At 35.7% G+C, this 19,705-nt stretch overlaps 1 protein-coding gene across 5 annotated transcripts in view; it reads right to left on the bottom strand.

Annotated features, from left to right (window-relative positions):
* LOC105256169 (lachesin) overlaps positions 1-19,705 on the bottom strand; it is a 228,239-nt gene that overhangs the window by 15,759 nt on the left and 192,775 nt on the right. For 4 of the 5 annotated variants that reach the window (XM_025414679.1, XM_025414678.1, XM_025414681.1 and 1 more), the window contains 3 exons: positions 17,738-18,022; positions 17,253-17,315; positions 10,677-11,376 (listed from right to left, as the gene is read on the bottom strand). In XM_025414679.1, the coding sequence (XP_025270464.1) occupies positions 11,075-11,376; positions 17,253-17,315; positions 17,738-18,022 (650 nt within the window). In that variant the 3' untranslated portion in view covers positions 10,677-11,074. Of the gene's footprint in view, positions 1-10,676; positions 11,377-17,252; positions 17,316-17,737; positions 18,023-19,705 lie in introns of those variants that run through there. The other variant, XM_025414680.1, reaches the window with a different exon arrangement.

The raw sequence follows: 19,705 nt of genomic DNA on the forward strand, positions 1-19,705 counted from the left end.
CCGCGAAACGGCGCGTAATCTCGCTCGATAAAGCGGACGGATTTTAATTTTAAAGCACGCGGCGGATCAGCGTGAAAAGCGAATAGCGCTGTGCGAAACATTAATTCCAAGAATGAATACCGCGTCCCAATAGCGGTAACAACAAACCGCGTAGAAGATTAATCTTTGCGTATGGAGAAAAAAAAAATTGGCTCTCTCGCCGGCAGAAAATTAAAATCTTCTTCCGGACAGACGTTCCTCATTAAATGTATGCATGCAAGAGCAACGCGTCGCGTTACAAAGAGTCATCTGCGACTCTTTATGACTTGATATCGTCGCGAAACGTCGCATGCGTCGCATCGTTTTTCGACAAATTACCTTAGTGCTATGCCTAATTACATCTCGCGACACACGATCCCTCGCATGCCGACACGAAAGGAACTCCTCCGTTGGACAAATGACAAAAATAAAAGCGTAGGAGCGGAACGGAAGAGCGAGAGGAGGAGAGAGAGGGGGGAGGATTTTCCTCCCTTTTTTACCCTCTTATGTGTAATTGCACGCGAAGCGGCGCAGTAACACATGTGGGACAAGAAGAAGAGTAATGGAGCGTTTGTGTCGCCGTTTTTACAGGCTTGACTCGTACACGTAGTCCGAAAACAAAAAGAACGGCGGAGCGAAAAAAGCGGGCGAACTGGTGCGCGTAAAAGGTACGCCCGCATCGTGACGTCAACCTTAAGCTCCCTCGCCGGATGTTGGCGCAATGACACGGGACAAAACGTTTCCGGAGGACAAACGGACCGTGATATCGCGAATACCGAGTTCCTGATTAAATCGTGTTACCGGGAAGACAGACATGTTTGGACGAAGGTGCGCGCGGAAATTATTCGGAAAACGAAAAAAGCCGCGATTATATTTTATGAAGCGCCGAGCATAATTCGTTGCGACAATTTCAAAATTTTTAGAGGGTTTGTTGCACCACCCTCGCAGATTAATCAATCATATTCAGAAACAAAACGCGAATTAAACTGGAAAAAAATTATCCGCTGCTAAATGCAAAATATATCCCATTTCCTCTGTCGCGTTCGTGATATGAAGGCAAGCTGGCTAAATCATTGTGCGACGATCGTAAATTATGTAATATTCGACTTAGACTCGCGCTTACGTCGTTATAATCCGATTTTGCGTGATCATAAGTTTACGTTGTGGACAGGATCATAATGTATAGAAATAAAGCATTCGCTTAATCGGATCTAGTTGTTAATTTTAACGTCTCGAGATCCGATTTAATCTTACAATCGATCACAATTGTACAACTTCTTATTCTGTATATTCGCACATGTTATGTAAGCGTACGTTTAAAATACATGTCGTATCATTTTATTCTTTGTTTATTAACACCATATCAGAAATATAAGTACATTCTTAACGATACATATCAACATTTTTTTTCTCAAGCTTCTTTATATGTCGCTTGAGCGGATTGTCGATAAGCCTATCGACGATACCGTGCAACAGGTGTATTCTTCTTCGTTTACTGCGAAAAATAATATCGCAGAAAATATGGCAGCATATTTTTGACAGAGCATTTCGTAAATTTGTATTTGATCGAGTGTTATATCCAAACGCATGTAAGAGGATAATTAAATATATCTAGGAGTGTCATTTGCGATATTGTGCAAACACGTGAAATGCATTTAAAAGCAAAGCGCAATCGAGTATTTTCTATGCGCTTACTTTTAGAGAAATATTATTTTTTGCTGTGTTTATGTAGGATCGCACAGCTGTATTGCTTATGCGATTATTATAATTTCGAAAAATCAGGATTCAACAATTTTAAATAAAATTTTTGGAAACATAAAACGGATTGTGTTTTTTCGATGCTCGATATATCGAGGCAAAGCATCAGATATCTATCTCTAGGTGGTTCGATAATTCTATCGAGCAACAGGTATTGCATGCTTTTTCCTTCTCGCTAAAATCGTGTTTGGCGAATCGAGTAAACGTACGACGATCGATGATTCATATCGCCCAAGTTTACAATGTTTGTGAAAAAAGCATCACAGACTAGTTTTGCAGAAATTACAAACGAATGTTTATGGAAATTTGTCGGTGCAATTTACAGCATAAAGAAAGCATTTTATCGTATTATTTTGCGTTCCTTGTAAAGTCATGGAAAATGATATCGGTAAAATTGTCGCGTGGTTTGGGTTTTTTGCTTCATGTAATAATGGAGTTGAATGGGAAATTGCCGGAAATAATTCCAGCCAGGACTTGAGCGCATCAGAAAACGCTTTAAATCGCGGTTAAATATTCCATTATCCGTCCATCAGGCCGATCATTCTCATTCCGACGTCGAGATTCGATAACAAATGCATTCGCGCGTACCGTGAATACGGACGTCGAAGTTTTACGCTTTATAACTTGTGTTTGTATGACGTATATTTGCGCGTACGCGTTGTTGATCGATATATATGCGCATAATTTAGCTGTCGAACGGCGCAGCAGGTTTTATAGGCCGCATAAAAGTTCCATGATGGAAGGTTAAAAGCGCTATACCCAATTTTTTTTTTTTTTTTTTTAGATTCGATCGAAGCAAATGACGTGTGCATCTGCAATAACGAAAGATGTAAAGCCGAATATTTACGAAGCTCTATCGGACATCCTAAATCTAAATCTCGAAAGGAATAAACTATCCTTTTAGTTTTCCACGTAAAAATTCAGAAAGTTATGTATTATATAACTTTTTATATTATATAACAATTCACAATCTAAGAAATTGTGAATCAAATTTATTTACGTGAGCTCAAAACAAATGGAAATTATTACAACTATTAGTTAAGTGTCTTCCTGCGTGTTATTTTGTTGCTAAAAATAAGATTCAAAGTTTGATTTAATAGGCTTAAGTCGATGTTGAGTCTCGACGATTAGCTACACCGAGTTTAGAAGCAAAGTTGGGTCCTTTGGGATAGCAAAGGATTTCGCGGGACTTTGGCCGTTTCACGGTTCTTGATCGAAGACTGTTTAAACTCCCAACTTGGCACCTTGTTCTTACGATGTACGATCAGGCGTGAGAACTCGACGAAATGTTTACAAAACCACAGCGTAATCCCAATTCCAACGTCGAGCTCTTCGTGAGAAGAGTAATTTTTCTCAAACTTTGTTTTCAATTATTCAAACAAAATATACGAGTCGATTTCAGTTACATTCACCGTCAATATTATTGTCTTATTTTGCATAGAATTGCCATACATCTGTTTGTTAAATTGCGCAACAAGGGCAAAAAATAATCACAGACAGATATACGGTTGCAGAAGAATGAGCAATTAGTCTCATGGCAAAATGCGCAATGAAATGGATTATCATTGTATAATATAACGGCTTGATTAACATCGGGCGTTATTAAGTATCTTGTTGGCACACATTTGCAAAATGGTAATGACGACGCGTTACGGATAATTAAACCTCGTAAAAACACAGCTGCGAGATACTCCTCCGTTCCTCGATTTTGCGCATTGAGTCGGGATATTGCGCTTTAACCCGATGATCTCTAGAAAGCCTCCAAAATTACGCGAGCGCCAAAAGAAAATAGCAACCGAGATATTTTCTGACGCGAAAAATTAAAAGTGTAAAAACGACGAGGCATTTTTTGCTGCATTTTTTTTCAAAAACTGCTTTTCGTAAAACTCACAACTTATTTCCAGCAAATTTTCTAATTTAATGAAAATAATTATAAACATAATTAGAGAAACTTTATCGTCAAATGCTGCTCGAGATAATTAAAAAGGCAAAATGATAAATCTAGAGATTTCCGATACAATTTTCCGTAACGAGAAGTTGAAGTTGATCGAAATGTTATTTGATCAGGGGGCAAATGATATGCATAAATGCGCGTGGATCTCGTTTTAAAAGGCCATTCGCGCAAACGGGAACGGGTATTCCGGAATTCCTCGGAATCGGCGGGGAAACAATGCGGGGCCGCTATTAACGGCGTAAACTGCACGTCAAACGGCGTTATTGAGAGTACTACAAGCAGGAATTGGAATGAAACTGCATTTGCAAGGAACGCGGGAAAACATACGCCATCCATGCATTCGCAGCGTCCTTAACGGCTGTTTCTAAATACAGAGGTACCCAAGTTGCTAGATACAAAGCGCGTACTTTCGTTACTACGGAACTTTAAAGAACGGACAAGAAGTAATTAAATTCCACTTGCCTCTGGGCACAAACACACGTCCTCGTGGCTCATCGGTGTGCAATTATAAACTGCGTAAAAAATATACGCCAACGTTACGCGAGACAAACTTGGAGATTCCATTTATCGTTCGCATAAATATATACTTGCGAAAAATGATATTTTTTAAGTAATACGTGATATTGATGGCGTACGTGCATGCTTTGTAAAACGTTTAAATAAGGGTCGTTCTAGTGAAATGGTTTTATTGCGAATCATCCACTCTGAAAAGTCTTTTTTTATTTTTTCTTCTCTTCTAATCTAATATTCCTGCAATTTTGTTTCGTGCAGCAAAACTCATGACACGCATTGCACGTTTAGTCTCGTTTTATATAGCTAGTCTTGGCGTTGTTAAATCGTCCAATCTGCACAGAACGTAATTTAGAGACTTCCTGCACGAAACGGCTTAATTAAAATCTTCCTTAAAGGATGTTTTGCGTGTACGCGAAGATTCTGAATTAAAGCACTATCGATGACCACACGATTAATCTCTTCAATACTTTTTGTTCGTATTATATAAAAACCCGTGTATAATTTCGTAATTTTACCAGTTACGTTTTTTATGATTAATTAATCGGGCAAACAATTTAAGATAAGATTTCTTGTCGCAGATAAAGTTAAGAAAACAGAATAGAATTTATTAAATCGTTGTCATAAGCAACTGACTATTAATTAAGAAGATAATCAGTAAAGGTGTTTTTTGAAACTCACAGAATTTAAGAAAAAAATTTTTTTTGGTATGATTATTAGGAATTTTAAAAATAACTATTAGTTTGAGAAAGATATATCACTATGATAGCCGAGTCCTTTTCATGATTAATAAATAAGTAGATAAACCTAGATAGATAAGAACTAATAAAATATTTTTATATTCTCATTATATTGTTCTGCTATCATATTAACATCATTTTGGACTATCGATATTGTTCCCAAAGTTAAATATAGTTCATAATAAAACAAATATTATTTTATTATTTGTATTCTATATATTAATGACATGTTCTAGATTCTGGAATAAATATCGCGGATATGAATTAATTTTTTTCGGTATCTTCATCTCTGGAGCGATCGGCATTGGATCCAATTTGAAAATAAAAAAAAAAGCAAAATAAAAAATAATAATAAACTGAAACAAATAAAAATTTAGAAAAAAACAGTAAAAAAATTAAAAAATTTAAAAAATTTTTAAATGTCTACAATGATCACAACTTTAACGCGATATAGATGCTAAGTTTGTAGTAACTAATAGTCCTATATATATATATATATATATATATATATATATATATATATATATTGTATTAGTTCACTTATTATTAGTCATGAAAAGGGCTCATATATCATAGTGATATAGCTAGAATAATTAATTTTGGCCTTGTGACATTATGATCGAGTTTTTTTCTTATTTAGTGATTTTTTTAACATTCCTGATGATCATACGATACAAAAAAATATTGTTTTTCAAAAATCCTGAGGGCAAAAAAAATACTCTTAATGATTCTGCTCTTTTTTTCTTTCTTTTTTAACTTTTTTAATATAAAAATAATTACTATAATAACGTTTCAGTATTTTTGTGAATTTTCTTAATTTAAAAATTTAAATATTCAATATATGTAAATATATGTGACTGATTAATTCGAGAAACAATATTTGTTTGAAATTATTTACTGTAATAATATAACAGCTAATTGAGTTAATAAATGAAATTACTAAGAATAAACATTATAAGCCACACCCAGTTCGCAATCGTAGAAAGTTCTGGGAACACATTATCGTTTTAATAACACGTTTATATCCTTTCATATCCTACACGTGTTGTTAACTTTCCTGAAATGCCAATGCTCTTAATTTAATTCTTGAATGGTTGCACTGGTCTTTACATTATTTGGAGAGTTATATTAGAATCGACTTAAAAAAATATTAAATATTCTATTGAAATAATATCACATACAAAGGATTCAATCCTTGCAAGAAAATTGCTAAAAAATTGGATAAAGTTTATATTTATCAGTTGTATTGATAGAATTCATTTTTAATTAGAATATAAAATTTTGAAAAAAGTGTATTGTTGTACGCGAAAATATTCATTTTATCAAATTGAATAAAATTTATTCCGCTAATCTTTCCGATAGCCAAATATATATTTCAAGCTTTAAGTTTCGCTAGTTTCCATGTAGACTTGTTGCCGGCTAACGCATTCATGCGTATCTTTGTACGTCGAGGCGCGCTCAACTAAAAGCACAACTACTGGCAGGTGGCTACGCCTGGCAGTATCTAGTACCTGAGGATAATGCGGAGGAGGCATACTTAATATTAACAGGATGCTATGGAGGCCGCGCGTGTTGTTCCTACGTAATTTCCTCCTAAACGTACTAAGAGATGCCCATGCATATTTCAGGACAACAGATACGAGAGCATGAATGCGTATCCTTGTGTGAACGCATCGTACACAGGGTGCTCCAAATTCTCCATCGCACGTTCCTCTTTCCCGAAAAGGACTCTTTTTCCAATATTCCTTAAAATATACACGTTGCAACATTTTCTTGCTTAACTTTCTCTCTCCTTTTTTAAAGAGATCTAAAAAAGTTCTCTTTCAAGCATAATTTAAGGAAATAAATAACACTTTTTTATTTAATATCGAGTAGAAATTCTAAATTAAATTTAGGATTTAATTTAAATTAGGGAGATATAAAATTGAGAGAAATTAAGTTTTCTTTAAAGAAATTTACTAAATCTATTTAAGACCCATCTAAGATTTACAGATGAAATGACGCACGAGTAATTTTGGAACACTCTATATACGATATCATGATGTCGTTATACGACGCCGATGTTTGCTAATCGTTATGAACCGTCTGATACTGACATTTATTCAGGCCGGAATTAGCACCCTACCCAATATCTCATGTATTTGCCTCTTATCGCAAATTCAATTATTCCGTCTACGATGCGACTTTAGCGATTGGCGATGCAATTAATAATTAGAATGCATGAGCATATCGAATGGGAGATTATTTTGCAGCTTTGATTTAAACAAGACTCATCTTAAAAATATACAAATTTAAACAAAAATAAGAGTAAACAAAAAATATGCGAGATTTTTATGTGAAAGAAAAAACATGCATCTTTTGAATTAAAAATATAAATCTAATTCATTATTATTGCATTCTTTTCTTCTGTCACCTTATGAATTTTGAAAAAGAGATTTTTAAAAATAAAATATATTTTTATATTATCTATATATTTTAAATAAAATAGATTTTTGTATTATCTATACGAGTCTAACGGATGCCCCGTGAGGAAAATTCGATATTAATCGAATCATCACTCTTGAAAAATAATAACTATTTGGATTATCTTGCTGATAAACAATCCGAAAGATGGATCTGCGGAGAGAGATCGGTCAGCGGAATACAAATTTTCGCGAAAAATTCCCCGATGTGGAGCAATATTCCTCCATCGTGCCCTACGTCGCGACGAAGCCTGCTGCACTTGCAGCTGCAACCGATCGTAAGAAAACTGGCGCACGTGCTGGCGCGAGGCGGCGCTCCTGGCGCGGACTTATTTCACTATTTTATTAGATTAAATATTCACGACGGTAGAGCGCGATGGTAACAACAGAGAAAAGCCGTAGAAAAACGCAGTGAAATATAGCACGGGTCTCCGCTGCGCGAGAGCGCCGCCGTGTTGGGAATAGAGGTCATTGCTGCATCTTTAATGCGTTGTACAAAAGCGGTGCATGAATAAATTGAAGTCCGCCGCCTCGACATGCAACCACAGGATCGTGCCACTTTTATTGTTGTATTTTTCCGTCGAATGCAACGCCCGTATCGACGATTCGCTCTATCAATAAGGCATTTGTAAAATAAAGATTTTGATATGCGCCTCGCTTTACGGGCCACTTTCATTTCCTTGCATATTTCGTGATTCTTCAGAAAGTTAGACGATACAATTCTATAATGCCTTCTATTATATATCTCTTTTTATAAGTGTCTTCTTGTTCCTATTCCTTCGAAAGATTTGTAAAACGAGTATAAAAAATTAATAAGTCATAACTAATGCAAAAATAAAATATATTCAAGGATTGGATTACATTGGATTTCTTTTTAATTTTTCTTTCAATTTACCATCGCGTATCGGAATTTATCGGTTCAAGATAAAACTTGATATATTTCGCCTATCAAAATATGTTAATCAGTCTATCGTATAGTGGACATGCTTTGTGCTGCGAGCTATTTTGTAAAACTGGGCCGTGTTGTTCACGTCTTGATGATTTATCTGCGATTTTTCGATTAATTTTATATAAAGGATAACATTATAATAAATCGTGTGTAAATAAATAATAATAAATTTTGCACATTAAAATGGTAAGTTTGTAATAACATTTTCATAATAATACTATTAACTTACTACAAACGACTGAAATATACAAGACACTAAACTTTCATTTTCCATAAAAAAATGAACTAATTTTCCTCCCTCTTTCTCATATTAAATTTCTCAATTATTTCTGTAAGATAAAATAGAGAAGTATATTTCTTAAAAAATGATTTTGATAATGTCAATGATCTTATAAAAATTATGACGCTTCCGAGACTTTTATGATTTAGCGGCCTGCCTTGTCTTGATGAAGTAATTTATTGCGTTGCTAACAGCCCCTAATGAATGAAAACAAATGGCAGACGCACATGCAATGCTTCATAGTTGACACGCATTTGCCGTGTAATAACACCCTAGAGATTTTGTTATGGATGGTGCACGCGTGGTCGTTTGTATTGCAATAACAAAGTAACAAATGTTACAATGAAAATTGACACTCGTTACTTGGCTTAATATATCTGCGCACGTGACGATACGCACTATACCATGAGTACAGTACTGCATGAAGATCATTTTTTTTGCGCTCGAAATTGATTTCGTGCAATTTATTTCAAGGCGGAATTAATCTTATCGAATTTAATTAATCCGCCATTGATTTTTGTTTCGCTTTTGTTTTGCTTCTGTCTCGAAATTTTCAATTTTCCAGAAAACTTATAAAAAAATACAGGAAATACAAGAAAATCTTTGACGAAAATATTCTGCACTTTCAAAGCTATTTATGGAATTTGAATGGCAATAATCCTGCATTTCAGAAGAAAAATCTAAATCATCTTCTTTTGAATTTTGATTAATCATTGAAATAAAATAGCTCTAAAGAAAAAAAGATAATGCAAAATTAACCAAATAACAAAATTAGCCAAACAAGAATTATTACTAAATTATAGCGTATTATTTATTAGCAGGTAGCACAACTACAATGCCCTATATTGGTTATTAAGGAGTAAACATCTTATTAGAGGTTCCGTTCTGGCATGCTACGTTTCCAGCCTGAATTTAATAGCAACGAAATGGTTTCTCAGGCCATTTCGCTAAAGCTCGTTATCTCGTTAACGATCGGAGCACCTATTCGTCTATTTCGAGCTTCGTCAAGGCAGGCACGATTGCCTCATCCTATCATAGCATCGAGGGAGGTATAACTACAAGATATAAAACGATAAGAACGTGCTCGTTATGTTTGTATTGAGATAAAAAAATTTGTGAATAATCGATGTCTCGAATCCTAAAAAGCAGATAATTATTTTTATAACAAATTATAATTAAATTGAATCTAGTCATACGCAGCCATATGCAAATTGTTACAAAAATAAAAAAGAAAACTATGCAAAATGTATGACAGAAATCTTTTATAATTGTATATTTTTAATATTTGTTAATATTTCAGCATAAATGGCAAATATATTTTAAGATTATTATACTTTATGTTATATTTTGGTGTTGCATATATTTTGCAAATATCAAAGTGCAAATCAAGTCTGCGAATTTTCTAAAATAATCTCCAGATTATTTTATTAGACAAATTTTTGCATGAAATTTGAAATTAAAATTTTTAAAAATTGAATTTAAAAAATCCTCATTAAAATAATAACACAAGAATAGTAAAAACTTAGAAATAGCTGAAAGAAACGTGCAAAATTATTAATAACATCGTAATAAACATGTCTATTTTAAAAAATGCTTAAAGATGAGAAAGACAATTGATATATTGTGTATATTTTTATGAATTTGGAGGAATTAATAATTAAGATAATCGAGATAATTAATAATTGAGGAAGCATTGTTAATTACTTTTGATGAGATTGTGTTTACAAATCTTTATGATTTATGAACATATTTTATACAACATAAATTTTGTACGAGTTTTTTGTGCAATGTGTATTAATGTGATTTTTACATTTTTAATATAAAGCTTTAATTCTTAAAAATCTTTTTATTTTTATATATCATTGTAAACTGTTATAAAATTAAATTTAGAGAGAGAAAGATGAGAGGGAGGAAAGAGAGAGAGAGAGTGAATCCATTAATTTTCTCGAAATATTTTTCAATATATCTGGAGAACGCATCCCATATATTTCCAGTGCCCGTAAAGTGTATAGTCAATACTGTCGGATAGAGATACATCTCTTTTTCAGTTCCATGAACATAGCGAACGTGAGCATATATGAAATAACTGCATCTTAAAGAAAAGATATACATCTCCATTTTTCTAGCATTCTTCTTGGCTGTACTTTTAAGGACACAGATATATTTCTCCGTCATAGCTACAATTTTCTTTCAGTCCTTTCACTCTTATGTAAATTATTAATATTACAATTACTCTCCCGCGTTTATTCCCGACAGTGATAAATTTCGTGCGCCGTTCTACCGATGGCTTATCCCGAGATGCACAATACGATTTACGATTTTCGCGATTTTCGGCCTGCGTACACGGGGTGCATGGTGCAGAATAGCGCATGATATTGCTCAAATCATATTTCAGAAACCGGGTTAGTGCCGCGAAAGCAGAGGAATGGTCGAGGTCGAATGAAGCAAGGACGCGAATGAAAGGGGCGCTTGAAATGGCAGTCGCGAGATAATTAGAGAAAAAAACGGGAAAGAGCAGGGAGGGCCTGGTGAGAGAATGCAAGCCTCACCTGTACTTTCGCCACCACGTAGTTTCTGCTCGGGCCTCTCAACCCTCTCCTCACTCGGTGGAGGTGGTCTCTCTGTCCTTTTCGGATAGTAGGGGTTGTGCGAGGAAGGCCACACGGTGGTCAGCTTTTTTGCTGGCGGTGGCGTGCTCGGTCGTCCTGAAAATAGATTAGGACCTTTCTCATCTAACCCAGGCACTCTCCGTTTGCTTTCTTTTTCTTTTTCTTTTTTTTTTTTTACATCCGCCAATAATCCAGCGTGTCCCCTCTCGCTCCCTCTGTCCCTCCTTTCTCCCGTGCTCTCGCCCCTGCATTTGATTTTATCGTGTAATATTATGCACGCTATTCTACACCATACAAGGCGCCGTAGCAGCGAAATTGCGCGCGATGATGGAAATTTAACCAACATTGCGATAAAGTGATGCAACTTGCAACGCATGGCTATCGTAGGCGGATCTTCAAATTTTATACCGGATTAAACTTGAATTTCTTCTTTTGTATCAACTAATATAATTCTTCTAATCATTACATCCCCAAAATATATTTTTTAAATAATTGAAATAAAAATATAAAATCATTGAAAATAAATATATAGCTTAATATTTGAGATAATTTCACACTTTTCCTTTTCCGACGTACAATTATAATAAAATAAAAGAATGAAAGGGACTCTCTGTGTTTTGTGTATTTTTGCGATGTCATAACTGCGTTCCTAGTCGCTACGTCATTCGAGAGCGAAACAATTTATAATAGATTGGATAGAAAACATACGCGCACTCGGGTATGTGACAGCCGCAGGTTTGATGAATTCTACGAGCTTCTCTCTTTGAAAACGAGCCAAGTTCAACTTGTTGCGTTCGATGCCGACGGACGTTTCATTGGACAAAATGCCTCCTCGGGGCGGAAAAAAAGAGGAGAAAGTGCCTGTAATCTTCTACAAAGCGCCTACACACTTTGCGTTTTAACTGATTATCACTTAATGCATAATTTTACTTGACCTAAATACAATTTTCTCTCTCTTTCTCTCTTCCGAGTTCCTTAAAAAATTTATAATAAATTATATAATCAATCTTTTTTTACTATCATTTAATGACTATGAATTATCTTCAAAATTATTTTGTATTATTTTTCAGTGCTTGTCGAGAAAATAAACATTTTATTTATTTTACACTGAATTTATCAAAATAATTGACGAATACAATATTTATATTTTTAACTCGCATATTTAAATATTAATAAAAATCGTTAGAATTTATAAATACTAATCGTAGATATCAAATAATTATGAAAGTACTATTATGCTAAAAATATTGATTGTCGTTATGTGTATTATATTTACTTTGCTATTGCTGCACTAAATAATTCTCTCGACAACATGGTATTTAACAAACACTTTAACGAACTTTCCATAAGATGCGCGTGCCACGACTAATCCGATTATATTGTCAACAATATGAGATTATGCTCGACGCGCGCGGGCTAGCGTCTTATCTTTGTAAATATAAAAGCGCATCCCGGGAGAGTCGCATCCTTCGTCTCAGGTAGATTGAAACTTTACTTACACGATAATTCCGTACACAGTGCGTATCAGCCTAGGGTGTAATTCAGGTTGATATTCGCCACGGGGCTTGTATACTACTACTTCTACCACTCTGAGACTCGCCGTGACTTGGTAGCAAGATGGTTTGACGTTTATTTCGTTACCCATAATCGTGCAGATTATTCAAACTGCCATCGTTCGCGGTCCCGCGCGTGTCGTTCGTCGATGCGATCTCGAAAACTATGTTTGCGAAATAATTCCGAGCATATAAGTCAAAAAATGCCGAGATGATATTGAATTAACTTTTTATAATTTTTCGAAAAATAAAGAGAGTAAATAGAAATTTTATTTTAGCAATTTCTTTTTTTGTAAGAAATAATAAGCACATTTTTCTTATTTTTTTATTGTTACGGCTTCTTTGGACCAGACGGAACATTTCGAGGCGTATTTGAAAATTCTCAATAGGTACACTAAGAACGATTTAAATACTTGGCCTGTACAAAGGTCTCTTAATTAATTCTCTCGAGTTTGCCTCTTGGATCACTTTCACTCGCAAATTTCTGCATTCTACTGACTCGGCGATTAGGCCGGCGATACAACGTGCTCTATCTCTCTACCTTTCCCGATCGTTTTCTTCCCTCGTCGCGTCCTACGGTCTTTCTGGTTTACAAACAAGCGACCCTTTAACTCGCCCAGGCTGCTAAGTTGACGCTAGAATGGGTACTAAAAAGTTTTCGAATAAAAGTTTAAATACGCCCCAGACAAACTTCGTTTCGCAGCTTTTCTCCGCGGTTCTCCTAACAATATGGAAGCTTCCGGGTCACCTGGCCTTTATGCCGCGAGAACATGAGACGCATCTTTTTATATATATTGCCGCGATGCCTACGAATAAATACACTTGTTAACGTTCTATTTTCTGCCAGGCAATCACAACGGCGCTCGTATTTCATTCGGTCTCGCCTCCTTTTGTTGCCCTTTCTCGAGGTGTGCGTCGGAGTTTGTTTAGGAAGTTTCGAAATAACTCGTTGAAAATTTAAGAGTCTCGCGGCACCTTTTCCAAAGTGCCGCGGCGAACAGCAAGAAGAATTTGTTTCGAGAAGACAAAGAGAAAAGGCGAGGAGAGAGAAAGAGAGAAAGAGAAAGAAAGCACGAGCGAAGAAGACGGGGAAATAAATTCGCAAACGCGGCTGTGAGAGAAGTAAAGTAGCGAAATGAATTTATTAATATTTTTGATCCTTTGATTTATCAAAGGGCATTCTATCCTGCATTTTACTAGACATGTTTTGGGAAAAAATAAACGACACTTATTTTTACAATGGTTGTAGAAATAGTATCAAGCCGAGTTTCTCAATTAAAACTTTGTATGCTCGCTTGATAAAGTATGATTTATTGAAATAAGTAAACTGATTCTGTCAATTGAATAAATATTCCATAACTTTTTAATATAAAACCGAAAAAAGAAATTTCAACCACAGATAATTAAAATTTTTTCAACTACTTAGAACTAATATACTGACAAATATATAAGTAATATATAATTCAAATTTTAACTAAAGTTTGATTTATATTTAGCAATTTGCAATATAATTATGTCATTCCTTACCGAATACGAAATTTAATATAATTTGTATAAGTATGTACATTTTAAATTTAAAATCGTATTTATAAAATGGAGCATATAATTTGACACATTTTTCTTTAAATCCTTAAATTAAGTAACACTTTAATGATCATCTTTTTATCTACAATGATATCTCTCGTATCAGATATTAGATTCCAGAATGCGCAGTGTGGCATATAGTTTAATGCCAGAAATAATTTTGGCTTCGTTATCGATTTTCAATTAATTATAACCAAGAGAATCGATAGCTATCTTGCAAGGAGATTAGTACAGATGTAGGAATTATTAAATTGCTCCTTTTCTGCCCATTTTCTCGTTAAAGCCGATCTATTTTAATAAGATTCACTTATACGATCCAATAATTTTGTATTTCGATTTGATATTCAAGCAAGGTTACATTATTATGGTGCAGATGTATCATTATTAATTAATAGTAAAGTGTGTCAAGGAATCTGATAAAAATAAAGAAAGGAATTTCTGTACCCTTTCTTATGTATCGAAAAAAAACGCAGACTACTAGCATACGTTACTCAATATATGAATATAAATTTGATAATAAAATTGTAAAAATAATATTTGCATACATATTTAAAAATCATCATTATTTATTCTTCTAATATATAAATAAGAATATTTTGCGTATCAATTTAAGAAGCTCGTATTTTATAATACGAATTTTGCAAATATTATTACATAATTTCTTACATGTGTTATTTTAGGAAAAGATGATATACTAAAAATATCACTCAAATGGATTCGTTATTAAAGATAAAAAACCGATAAAATTAAAAATAAAAAGTATTGGAGTATTTATAATAGACTATTCAAAAAAAGCTTCTTCGAAAATTAGATTCTTCACATAATTTTGCGACTTTCTCTTTGCAAAACAGTAATACTATTTATTAATGTAACACACATGCCAACGACAACATTCTGGATCTCCTGACATTTCGCAATAACATTATTAATTTAACTTTAAATGCATTTAATTAGGTCACTAGTAAATAAATCACATTAATATTATGATATATATAAAATTAATATATAAGATATATAATAATATATAAAATTAAGTTAAAAGTATCTGTCTTTTCTTGATTGAGGAAAGCTAAAAGGATAATTCTTGGTTATCACACGAACGTGATGGAAATCTCGGCACACAAATTAAAATCACATTAATCAGATATTATACGTCATATTTAGCCGAATAAATATAATAACGATTATATGCATACAAGTTGCATGGAAACTGCGACAAGCTTCTATCAAGCAGAGAACTCGTGAGAATTCGAATATTTTTACCGCATCTACCGTTTCTCCTATACGGAATTATATTCTTCATTCAATCAAACTCTCCGCATCGCCTCCCCCAGAATGACTCTTGATTTGTCGTCGCATGCAACTTGCATTTAGAATCGCAGATCGTTCCGTAAATGGCGTAATCTTATCTGGGCAGATAAGACGAGCGGCAGTCCCATTGGAAACTGCTAGGCGCTTAATGTCGTGTTCGTGAGTTATTGCATACCTCGGCTAGGTCATTAATAACCCCGTAGTATTAAGATTGATTCGGAGACGCGCGTGCGAAAGGAGAGAGAGAGAGAGATAGATAGATAGATGAAGGGAGAGACGAACGCGACGCGTCCCTTGCCGATTTCGCCAAAGTTTCTCGCAATATTTAATCAGCAGTCGAGGCCATACATTATAGTGAAGATGCGCTGTCTCGTTCCGCCCGCCGAGTATGTGCATCCACGACGAGTCGTTAATGCGGCTAAATTGCATTAGTAAAACGGCAGAATGGATACGTCGGGTTTCCGCGCACGGAAAACGTCTTCATCGAAAAGGGAAGCTTCCCGATTACCATTATTCGCACGTACGACTCGCGTTTACTCTCCTTCGCCCCTTTTCCATCCCTCCGAAACTTTCCCCCCCTCGCATTCCTCGAATGGAGGATTTCTCGAAGAAATCGTGCATCGGACTTGCGCGCCTCCGACGCTCGTAAATTTCGGTTACGATCCCCCCTGGCTTTTACGATCGTCGGGTAGCGGGAAAATTCACCCGTTGGCGACATCGATATCGGAGGAGACTTGCGCGGCCGCTCGCGAAAACTCACGCGAGAATAACGATTATTCATTAGAACGGTTAACTCTCCCCCCGGACGTTTCGGAATAACGATAATCCACGTAGCGGCCGGCAGCCGGAGTAACGGTTCGGTAAAATTGCAGAGCTTAATGGCGGTAGTACCGTCGTGGCCAAGCCTTGTATGGCGTTAATAATGCAGTATATTGAGATTGGTTTCGCGAGGAAGAGAGGAGGTCGGAGAACACGAAGGCAGGAGAACCGTAGGGACCTGACCTAGGCATCCGCCCAAGTTATTCGCCCTCGCTTTAATAATACACCGACGCGCCAATGTGAGGACTCTGCGAGCCTAATGCAAGGACCAACTCCGGAAAGCTTGTACTTGATTCGGACGTGATGCGAGAGCAATTTGCCCCGGGCAACATTCCTTAGCTCCTCAAATCGTTTGATTGATGTAACAGTTCCTCGCTACCTCTATTCAAGCTTCCATTGTGCGATAAAATAAATGATTTTAGCAAATTAAAAATTACCAGTAATGTTTAAATAAAATTATCATTCCCGTAATGACATTTAGATAATTTTATTGTCCCGATAAGAGTTATTTTCCTCGAATGAGAGAACGCGCCATCGTTTCATCGCTCGATAAAGTACGCTAGAAAAAGCATTTTAAAATTCTACGATTTGGATATAAAATATGAATCATGTGTCTCTAAAGAAAACGTCGGTGATCGATTTCTCTTCGTACAAGGTTGGAATATATATATACTTATATATACATATATTCAATAAGGTTCTCACCTTCTTTGTTGGCGCTACTCTTGATCTCGGTCGCCTTCGGTGCCACCGACGGTTTCGGGATAGCTGAAATAAAAATCATTGGACTTTAATGACGTCGCATAACTTGTTAAATATCGGCCAATAAATTTGGCTCGCGAAAACTCTCCGCCTCATTCATATTTTAAGCGGGACGGTCATCTTATCTCGAAGCGACGAGGATTACGAGAACGACGAGATATAACGGAGGGATGGCAGACATTTCCTCGGCGATTTAACCGTTAACGCATCCAGTCGGCTTTAAATAAATCTTCGACTCGGGGCGAAATTAAACACAGGGCTCGAGAACTCGCGATTTATGGAAGATCGTTTCGCTTTTAAATTATTCGCGTCGCGCTATACATTTAATATCCCGGTACAGAACAAATGTATCGCGATAGGCGATAACAATCGGGGGAAAAAATTGTTTGTCCGCGAACAAAAACGTTAAAAAATGCATGTCAGCTTACGGTACAATCTGATGGATCCCTCGGTCTCGCCCAGCGAGTTTTTGCTAATGCACCGGTAGCTACCAAAGTCATTCGCTGTCAGGTTCCTGATGGTGAGTCTCATGTGCGCCCGATAGCTGTTCTCCATGATATTAGTGGTGTATTTCTCATTAGAGAGAATCATCTCATCTCCTAGAAACCAGTAGCTCATGGCACGTGGATAAGCTTCCGTGTGACAGTCGATCGTTACATTAGTGCCGGTTGGCGCACCAACCAGCTGATTCGGCACGAAGATCATTGGCGAAACTAAAACACATTTAACGAAAATTTATTATATTTTAATATCGTCATAAATTTTTTTTCATATCACTTGTTACATAAATTCAATATAAATAATTTTGTTATATTTATTGAAATAAAAGAGAGCATCGCGCTATCCAAACTTGCCGTGTTATATATTCGAATATGTTGAAACGTGCAAAGTTTAATTTTGCGAAATATAAACTGTTATTTGTAGGTAAAAAAAACAAATTGTACGCCAGAAAAACACGTAGCTTTTTTAAAAAAAACACACACATAAGTGCTTCTGAAATATGCGATATAAAAAAATTTTTTATACAATGCATGCAAAAAAAATTGTCTTTAGCAACTATTCCAAAGTCTTCGAAAAGGAAGGGAGATTGAACGGCCAGCTTATTATCCGCAATATTCATTCGCAAAGCAATGAAATTAAAAACTGCATGCAGCGGCGCAACTAGTAGTAATATCAAGTTTTTCCCCCCCATAATGCAGATACGAATCAAGTTTGTACTCGCGACTTGGGACGATGTTCCGCAAAATGGCGGTCGGCGAAACGAGTTGGGGAACAAAGTCTATTATGGTTACAAGTCTAACGTCGCGGCGTTAAGGTTCAGGCAATGAAGAGTTAAGGTCGCGCGACGCGCGCTCCGTCTTTTCCCTCTCCGTCTGTTTCTCCTGCAGCGGAGGAGGCCGCGCTATATCCCGGACGAACAATTTTCTAACTCGGCGACTAAACCAGAAACGACTGCTTCTTCGTTTCGAATTAATCCCGACGTCGGATGCACCGTGACGTTTGCGACGAGTACGCGCTTTTAGTAACGGGTTAAATTAAAGTTGCAAACTCCGGCGAGTTGCGCGATACAATAAGAGAATAATAATGCGCTTGTATAGATGGGCAGCGATGTAAAACGACACCGGGTACCGAGAGCTCGTTATATTCTCTAACGAGGAGAATCATACGGCATACGTTCCAATGATATCGTGCACCTTTTTTTTTTATTTCTTTATTTCATTTTAATTTTTTTCCCTCTCTGCACTTTGGTCAGGTGTACGCAGCAATTTTTGAGAGAGGGAAAGAGGGAGATATTTCCATTAATCACGTAGATGTTGTGCGATAAAAGTCAAATATTTACAATACTTGATGTACAAATAGATAAAAAAAATGTTTTAATAAAATATGAGGTTTTCAATTAAAAAAACTCCTGGTTTATCATTCTCTCCGTCTACACAATGTAAAATAAAGAAGTAGAGAGAGAAAGGGGGATAGAAATGTAACGCAGTTGTGTCTGAATTGCGGCAGATATAGACGTAATCGATGGTAGGAAATAGGGAGAAGTGTGCATTAATTAAAGTTAACGCTGGCAATTTGTGGATTTGTGGTAAGCCAGGATGCGCGCCACGGAACACGCTGATGCACAACCATGGTCAGGTGATCATGACTCTACGAATGTGTATCGTTCATCGTGCATGCCGTTTACTTGTCATTCCGACAGATACTTTTTTCTATTATCGATTATGTAAAAAAGAAGAGACATATGTTTCAGGCATGACTAGCAAAGTACACAAACATGCGAGTCTATATATTTTTATCACTAAAAATTATTGCAAAGCTAGTCGATATTATTTTTTGGTACATCAATTCTTTTTCCATTTATGAAAACTGATTTCCTATAATATTTATGCATAAAT

The sequence above is a fragment of the Camponotus floridanus genome, unplaced genomic scaffold (genome assembly GCF_003227725.1).
Source record: "Camponotus floridanus strain SB8 unplaced genomic scaffold, Cflo_v7.5 scaffold87, whole genome shotgun sequence".
Lineage (NCBI taxonomy): Eukaryota > Metazoa > Arthropoda > Insecta > Hymenoptera > Formicidae > Camponotus > Camponotus floridanus.